At 33.1% G+C, this 9,282-nt stretch overlaps 1 protein-coding gene across 3 annotated transcripts; it reads right to left on the minus strand.

Moving 5' to 3' along the window:
- Positions 1 to 4,782, minus strand: LOC145583277 (meiotic nuclear division protein 1 homolog). 3 transcript variants are annotated; one of them, XM_081640492.1, is made up of 12 exons: positions 4,607 to 4,782; positions 4,181 to 4,241; positions 3,261 to 3,341; positions 2,863 to 2,979; positions 2,654 to 2,692; positions 2,441 to 2,548; positions 2,289 to 2,351; positions 2,144 to 2,195; positions 1,942 to 1,986; positions 1,768 to 1,847; positions 1,243 to 1,321; positions 1 to 419 (listed from the first exon to the last, which is right to left on the minus strand). In XM_081640492.1, the coding sequence occupies exons 2-11, from the start codon at positions 4,181 to 4,183 to the stop codon at positions 1,250 to 1,252; spliced, it is 660 nt and encodes a 219-aa protein (XP_081496618.1). In that variant the 5' UTR covers positions 4,184 to 4,241; positions 4,607 to 4,782; the 3' UTR covers positions 1 to 419; positions 1,243 to 1,249. The 3 variants fall into 3 exon arrangements, with proteins under 3 accessions (XP_081496618.1, XP_081496627.1, XP_081496635.1); XM_081640501.1 differs by having other exon boundaries at positions 4,594 to 4,782; XM_081640509.1 differs by having other exon boundaries at positions 4,536 to 4,782.
- Positions 4,783 to 9,282: the final 4,500 nt, after the last annotated feature.

A 9,282-nucleotide genomic window follows, 5' to 3' on the forward strand; every position in this document is an offset into this window, starting at 1 on the left:
AGACCTAAATAAAGATTAAATAACACTCCAAATTTAATGAAAAGATTTAGCAATATGACAAATCAGTGCTAAATGCTATGAAGTATTTCATACGAGTGATAGGACTTCCATGAGATCATTACATACAAGAATAAACGGGAAGGATAGAAAAGGGCAAGTAGGAAGTACATGCTAGTATGCTACGACCCATTACAAGCGAAATATGTACATTTGTCAATATGTATGTCAAATGATATTGACAAAGACTATAAGCTAAACAAAGTTTGCTAGTTCTAGGGAAATGGATAGAGCTAAGCATTTTTCACAGCAAATTGTTCAACCGCAAACACAAGCAGATACTGAGATACACATTACATTCAAGTCTGGTTATTCAAAGGAAATTGCTCAACTAGCCACCAGCAAAAATTATGCTTTCCAGTCTGCATGCAAAAAAGTAAACTCATTGTCAGCAATGAAACACAGAATTTCGGTTAACACCAGACATTGACGATCATAAAATTTCAGGAAAACCGAGGAAGACAAGCTTTGAAACAGACAAACAGATGAGGAGACATTGATGACATCAATTAATATAGCTACATAAGCAATCTTGCATCAGCTACCATAACTCCATAGGCCCAAGCCACAAGAAAATAAAAAAGATGGCAAAGAAGCTGCACGATCTGCACCAAAAGTTTGATATGGCATGTTTGATGACAAAAACAATAGAAATTACTGTAGTCAAATAGAAGAAATATTGTGATGAGCATTGACATTTGTAGATGCATCTGGTAATTAAATACAGTACAACAAAGCAATGCGCAACCAGAAAGGCAAATGCAACAATAATATCGTTTGGATTTGAGTACCTTCACTTTTTTTTTCCAAATGAGCTCATTTACCAGAAAGATTTAATCTCAAAATTTGCTTCCCCTTTTACATAACTATGAGTCTGCCCAGACTATAGACACCTTCCGCTCCCCCCCCCCCCCCCCCCCTTTTCTCTCTTTTTCTCTGTTCCCCTTCACCCATAATCCCAACCCACTAGCAAACAAAGGAGAAGCAAACAAATACCTATAATATTAAAATTGAAAGAAGAGCGCATTAATATATGAGCATGAGTGCCAAAAAATCAAATCACTGAAACAAATAGTAAAAAGTATACATACTGACCAAAATGCTTAATTAAGCGGTTTATGCCCTTGTTACAAAAAAAAATGCATCTATAGGATTCTATATCAGGCAACATCAAGATAAATTCACCTTCTAACTAGTTATCTGGAGCTCCTAGTGAAGAAAGATTTGGTAACTCTATATAGTCAAAATCATCTGTTATTCCAGCCTGCAGCACAATGAAAAGCATCATAGAATATTATATGTAGAACAAGGCCGTAAAAACGACAGGCAAAAATCCTATAATTTATACTTTTATAGCCTCAGATTGGCTACATAAGGACTGACATTTTAGGCACACCGTGCCAATGCATTTTAAGCGGTATAATGTTCATGAAAGCAAATAAGCAATTGAAAAATATAGCCACATTGAGGTCAAATATAGGACTCTGGATGACACAACCAAGAAAAAAGAAAATCTGCAGCAAGTTCAGATTATCAGTCAAAAGATTCTTTAAAATTATTGAAATAACTAGAGACAAGAGTATTTCTGTAATAGTAAAAACTACTTTAGAAGATGCAAGTACAAAGTAGCTAAGATGAAATGTCACAGGCAATCAATATAGTACTATTAAATGCAGGTAGTCAAAAATTGAGTAAATTAAAAAGATATACCTCCTGGTACATGTGTTCAAGTTGTTCTTTAGCCTGTGGAAAATTGTTTGCACACCATTGCCGCAACGTGAATATATTATCTGTGCATTGTTTATGAGAGGGGTTTTAAGCACAGGAGGCAGCAACTAGTACAATCTATCAATAGCATTATAAAGGAAAATAATGGGTTCTAACCTGTCCATCTGTTGGCAGCTGAATATGAAACTTCTATAGCTTTTTCTGCCACAGGTCATATTGACAATTCAGACATTAGTCATTTCTAAATGGACCTCAGAAAACTGATTCACCAGAAAGATCAGAAGACAAAACATATAGAGCAAGAGTATTCTCTTCAGAACTACACAATTGAACATAGAGAAGAATAAATATTTTTTACTCATTGTCTCAAAAGCAGCAGGATCATTATCTGCATACTGGGCCAGTTCCTCCTATTGAAAATAATAATCAAGTAGTGTTATCAAACTCTCAAAAAAAGATACTTCCTTTTACCAATGCACTGTGACAAATTAGGACAAACCAACCTTCAGTTCATTGTGCTTCAGCTGAACAGATTTTAACTCGCTTAAAGCCTCCTCTCTCTCATCCTTGAAAATTCAAATCACATAATAAGGCATTAATGTCATTAATACAGCCAAAACATTATTACAGCTCAATGATAAAGCTAATGACTGACAGATTCTTCACGTCCTTTCTTCAGGGAAGCGCATTGTTCCACCAATTCACCATAGCGTTTCTTGCTGGCATGAAGATCAGATTCTAGTTTACGAGACACATTCCTAAGCTGTCAAACCATAAATTCAGATTAAATTGTTGAACCAAGTTACATGTTCCCTAAATTTCTAAAACCAACTTAAGATCCATTGTAAAATGCACTACTAAAGATTACCTGATTCCCAGCAGTGCTAGGAAGACTCCAAAAGTAAATCTAGCAAAAGAAAGATGGTCAACCAATCATGGTTTAATGTAGCCAGGAAAAAAAAATAATAAAATAAAACTAAGTCAAGCATGATAATGCTATTCGGTGTCAAAGCATGGCAAGTCCTGTTATTATTCTGAGTCCATAAGTAAATTACTTTCAAGTTAAGACATTCTTACAGAACTTCCAATCTTGTCCTTCAAGACAAGGTCATCATCCACAAGACTTTGGATAACATCCTTCACTGATTGACTAATGACACCTTTCTTTGGCCCCATCTTTTCAAGTTCCTTAAGCTGGAATTAACAGCAAAATCATTCAAAGTGCAGGTTAATATAATGGAAGAATATCCTGAAAAGCATACAGATAACTAAGCTTGAGGAAGACAATAGTAGCTCAACAATATAGAGCCTAGCTTAAAGAGCGAGGATTGTAAGATGCTTAAGTTGCTTCTTTATGGCTGCTAACATAACCCTAGTTATATGCATAACAATGGTCCACACTTTTGCATTGTTTTGAATCCAAATATCATAAAAGAGGATGTAAGAGATAATACAAAAAGAGGCTTTGCACTTACAAGGAAGAAATCTTGTGAGTCATAAAATATCTGAAGCATTTTCTCACGCTTCTCTTCGAGTGAAAGACCTCTCTTCTTGGACTACCACCATCATTTTGAAAATAAACGATAAGAGTTCTATAAAAGTAGGCAGATTCTATAACTTGAAACAAAAAATTAATCAACAAAACAAATTGAAACAAGCTCTAATGTAAAGAAAAGAATACAAAACAAGGCACAATAAATAATGATTGCAATATTGCAAAACCCAGTTCTGATTAAATACACAATTCACACTTCTAGACTATAAATCTATGATGCAAAATGGGTAAGGCTTTAAGGGATTATCAATAGTGATTCAACTCAATATGAACATTCTTATCCCTCATCCCATGATCCATCTCTAACTTTTCATTCTTTCTTATTATCTATGAAAAATTACCTCACTCCCCTGATCAGATAATATGAGTGCATAAATAGGCTCTGCAAACCTCAATTTTCCTTTCTTTCTTTCTATTAATACATCTTGACATGGAAAATCCGAAGTCAAGTCCAGTTTGTTAAAAGTTTCTTGCACCTTTTAGTACCAAAATTATCAAAAATTTAAAGCGTGTAGCGATGTAGGTCACAGCACAGGCATCCATTTCATCTACAAATTGATATAGCTCAAGCACGGGGCATTGCCATAATTTGCAGCAAGAGTGTAGGATACAATCAATGACAATAATAAGAATTCGTGATGCTGCTTACTCCATATTAATTATTAAAGTATAATGACAAGGAGATGGGGCAGTGTATTGGCAACTTGACAAGCATCTCGTTTCCCAATTTTCATAATTCCCCACATTCAACCTATATCTAATCCGATCCTATCGAAGTACATATCCAGTGTATTATCACGAGTACAAGCTATTTGTAAGTACAGCAAAATGAAAACTCACCATGTTTGTTAAACAATATCAATGAATAATCAACCACCGAATCAAACAGGTTCCCAAAACCCTACAAAATTGAAATCATCCAAAAGTTTATCAAGCGAAAAATAATTGAAATTCGTATATAAAATAATACTAACATGGTTACATGGGTGAAAACAATTAAAAAGGGGGAAAAAAATAACGAGAATAATTTCGACATATTCAAATCAGTAGCAAGCAGTCAAACAAAACCAAAATCATACAATGCACAATTTTGGTGAAAAATTACACAATTTCTGAGAATTTAATACATTAATCCACAAAATTAACCAAACAAATCAGTAAATCAAAAAGAAAATTATAAGGATAAAACGATTACGCGAATGTTTTTGTAAAATCTGTGAGTTTAGAGCTAAGTATATGGAAATTTGAGTAACCTTGGAAGAAAACCTGAAGAGAAATGGAGATGGTAGTGACAGTGTAGAGAGGATGAGATTGGGTATGTTCTATTCTTGAAAAAGTAGAAAGAACAACCGCCTGTTTCCTAAAATTTCAAAAACAGGCGGTGAGAAAATCCCTCTTCCCTTTCCCACCAAGGGTTTTGCCTACTACTTGTTAAGGGCGGGTTAAACTATGTCACGGGTGTTTTGCCTACTTCATAACAAGAGGGAGGATTTCTCAAACCTCTACTTAAGATCATATTTGGCAAAAGTAGCGGTAGCGAGTAATTTTTAGAGGTCAAGTAGCGAGTTCGGTTAAGGTAGTGAGTAGCGGTCAATTAGTAGTGGGTAGCAATTAGTATTACTGTAACACCCTAGAAATTCCTTTCTTTTAAAATACTTGTTTTGCCCTGTATAAAAATTTAAATAGGAATATCTAAGATATTACCGCCACCGTGAAAACGGCTAAGGCAACCATCAAAGACACACAGCGGAAGACTAATTTCAAAACCATTCAAAACAAGTCAACTTGAAAAGTCAACCAACGAAAGTAAAGTCAAAACCAAAATCAAACGAAGTAAAATAAAACCATCCTACAACTTGGAACCATTGTAGGCCCTTATTAAAACCAAACCAACTTTAAAACTTTTGCGTTAGTCATGCATGATAATAATATCATAAATAATTAAAGCATTAAACACATCATATACTTATAGAAACTAGAATGATTCGCTCTTCACTCATGCCCATCCATGAATATGCTTCATCGCCTGAAAACCTCCTCTCTACTTGTCCCCACTACTCGCCATTAGAAAATGGGTTGTCGTAGGGCCAAAGTAAAGACATGACCAAACACACAAACACACACAATCAACAAAGCTAAGTACATAAGCGTAATTAAACACACTAACATGCTTTCACCTATCAACACACACTTACCTCATTGCACCTGTTTACAAGCATACACAACAATCAACATGACACATTAACTAGACACTAAATAATTCATTTAGCGTTGATTACGCATCAAACGGGTTTCCAACTATACCTCCCCCAAATAAATTGAGGTTAACTGACACGGGAGCTAACCGTGCCAGCGACAAAACCACTCAAAGGTGGCGGAATTCCTGCGCATAATAATAAATAAAAAGGAATGCACAGCGTCCAGTACTCCATTAGAAGTTATGGTTAAATATAAAACCCCATAACTCCCCTCATTGTTCATACTCAAGGTATATACGTTCCAAGAGTTTTGGTGCGTAATCTATTTCACTTTACGTTATTTACATGTTATTGGACTTGGTGATGACTCTCAAAGCATAATAAATCAATCAACAATAATTATTCAATCAACCAAACATACCAATTTAATTCTTGAATAATTAGTGACCACATATTATTTAATGTTGAACCCCTTTTAATTCTACCTCGGTGTCAAAGACACCTTAAACGCATAAAGCGCCAAAAATCCTATCCCTCGGTGTTAAAAACACCTTAAGTGCACAAAGACACCAACATACAATTTATTCCTCGTGTACATAGACACTTATATAACTCCTTCCTCATGCTTAAAGCATCAATAAAAATTATTTGAACCATAATAAAATTCCTTTTCAATATTTCTAACATAATTAAACATGTAGTTTAATTAATCATGCATTCTAACATGCCATAAATAAAAGTATGGTTCAAACACAACATGCCCAAAATATAATTTTCCAATCCATAAACCATCACAAATAATTCATGCTTCACAATTCAATCACCAACACCATTAATTCACAATTCCATACATAAACCTTAGCATGATACTACTTGTAATTGATTGAAATCAAGCCTAGCATGATTCTACATCATCAAAATATGCTATGTACGTACCTCAAATAAGCTCTTAAAATAACCGAGTACTCTACAACAATTCTTGAACCAAGTCTCCTACATAAAGGGACAATAATACTATATTAATTCTCCTTGTATACACAATTTCCAGCAACTTAAATTTACTTTAGACTACTTAAAATAATCTAAAAATTATTTTAAAACCCTTAATTAAACTCCTTTTTAATGGATAATTACACCCTTTTATTAAAAATCACAATTATACTACTTTAAATAAAATTCCAACATTTTAAACTAATCAAAAACCCTTTAAAACTTCATCAAAATACTTCTTTATACTTAAATTATCCATAGAAACATTAAATTATCTCTTACCCCTTTTAAACTCAAGGATAAAATTTAAAGCATAAAAAAAAATTCGTTAAAAATCAAAAGCTACCCGAAAATCATATTTAGAGGCTGAATTTGGCCACGAGAGGGTGGTGCTCACTACCAAAGGTAGTGAGTTTTTCTTAAAACGTTGTTTCCACACGAAAAACCTTAATTTTTTTTTTTTTTTTATCAAAATCGGAGGATTTTAGAACCTGATCGGGATTAAAACGGGATTAATATTAATGAACGAAAATCTAACAATTAAAACATGAATTTACGTGTTCAAAATAATCTGGAATTAAGTTAAACTAATAAGTAGTTATAATCACCAAAATTTCAAAACATCATTACTATAAAAGCCCTAAATCAATTATTCATAAAAACCCTAAAATCATGATTTTCAATAATTAAAAACCCTAGGTTATAAAATTTACAAAATCTGAAAATTATAAAGTTTAATCATCAAAATACAATTTGATACTAATTAAATTAATTTCAAACAATAAAATCAAAACCCATAAATCAATAATTATAATTACACAAATTAATAAAACAAAGGAGAGAGAAAATAAGACTAACCTTTTTGTGTGGGAAATTTTTGGGGATTCATGGGGTATTTATAGAGTAGAGAGTGTAGGGTTAAATTTGGGCTTATAAAAATGTGGGCTTGAGTTATGGGATATGGCTTAAATTATGGGTTTTGGAATGGGTTATTCCAATAAGAGTATGTAGGAATAATTTATATTGTCTGATAATTAATAAATATTTGGCCCAAAACATATTTTACTTTTATAAAACTTTATATTTAAAATACTTTAACCCTTTAAAATATTTAATTAAAATACTTAAGCCCCTTGACAATACATTTTATTAATACTTAAATATTTTATAAAAATACATAAAAATACGGGGTATTACAATTACATACTCGTGGATCATGTACTCCATACCAATTATGTTAGAGTTATTTTGCTTAAACCTCATGTTATTTTCTTTAAATGTTGTGTTATTTTGCTAAAATAGTATGTTATTTACTTAAATACTTCAATAGCATGTATAACATGTTTCCTTCCTTTCCTTCAAAAAAAAAAAAAAAAAAACATGTACTTATCCAAAAATAACATGTATATAAATTAAAATAATAAGAAGTTTATATCAAAATAACATGAATTTTATAGAATTGGTGTACAATGAAATAATCGATGCTGAATATAATAATAATAATAAAAAATATGCAAGTATAAAATAACATATACTTATTTCAAAATAACATAGATATTATAAACTAAAATAATAAAAAGTTAGCATTGAAATAACATAAGTTTTACAAACTTGGAGCACTATGTGCATGGTACTCCAGGAGTAACATAGAAATTGCGGTGGATAGAGGTTAGCTGTCAAAGTAACAGTTGATAGTATGAGTATTTGGCAAAAGTAGCGGTTGCAATACCAAAATATATCAAAATTCATATAAATATTATTTTAAAAGTAATAAAAATTTGACAAACGTTATCCGCTACTATTTTTAACATTTGAAAAACGCTACCTAAACGCTACCTATATTGCTAAGCGCTACTGGAATCGCTACTTTGCCAAACACTCTTAAATTTTTTCTACTAGTGATTTGACTGGTCAAAAAGCTACCCGCTACCTCAAACGCTACCACCAAACAGGGCCTAACGCGGACTCTGTAAATCGACACTTCTAACAAATTTAGGTTAATATTGTTTTTAATGTCATGTTTTTTTTTTCCTTTTTTTGACAAAGAGAACTATATAAATAAAAGCAGAATTACAACCTAAAAGAACTAATCAATACACCTAATAAACAAATCCTCAAATAGGGCTTACTAAAAAGAACAAAATACTTTAAAAGTTGAGCATCATAGGATTAGCATAGCTGTGGAGCTTAGAAAACCACGAGTATCGTACCACATCCACATTGTAGACCAAGAGAAGCCAAATGAACCAAAATAGTCAAGATGGACCAAGAGCGCAGGACATAATCATTGAAGAAACCCGAAAATGGCTCTGACACTGAAGGAAACTCATGATGGAAGTTGTTGGAAGATAGACAGAAAAATCATAAATTGAATGCACCATATTGCTGAAAAACGAACCTTGGACATCGTTCCACTCCTAGGGTTTAACAAGTATAGCTGCATCCTAGAAGTTTGGGAACACAACCAATAGAGTCATATGCTTTAACGACTTGGTAGGGAGGACCCGTGTTCGATCCCCCACAACAACAATCGGGAGGGGACTGGAACCTAACCACCTAGAACTGATCCCCGAATCCGGATTAGCCCAAAGGGTGAACCAGATGGAACACAAAAAAAAAATGCTTTAACGACTCTGTAATAAGAAACAGTGCATTCAAATGCAGGTTCTCTTCTTGCAATTCTACCAACAAAGAATGCAAGAAAAATAGAGGATTTTGCTTACCCTAAACACTAAAGGTTGGTATACCAACACA

This window comes from Chenopodium album, chromosome 2 (genome assembly GCF_948465745.1).
Source record: "Chenopodium album chromosome 2, dcCheAlbu1.1, whole genome shotgun sequence".
Taxonomy (NCBI): Eukaryota; Viridiplantae; Streptophyta; class Magnoliopsida; order Caryophyllales; family Amaranthaceae; genus Chenopodium; species Chenopodium album.

Excerpts from the sequence above, each read along its gene's own strand:
- LOC145583277 (XM_081640492.1), bottom strand. Across the intron at positions 2,980-3,260 it reads ACTCACAAGATTTCTTCCTT|CTTAAGGAACTTGAAAAGAT; the intron begins GTAAGTGCAAAG and ends TGTTAATTCCAG. Across the intron at positions 1,848-1,941 it reads AGCTGCCAACAGATGGACAG|ATAATATATTCACGTTGCGG; the intron begins GTTAGAACCCAT and ends AACAATGCACAG.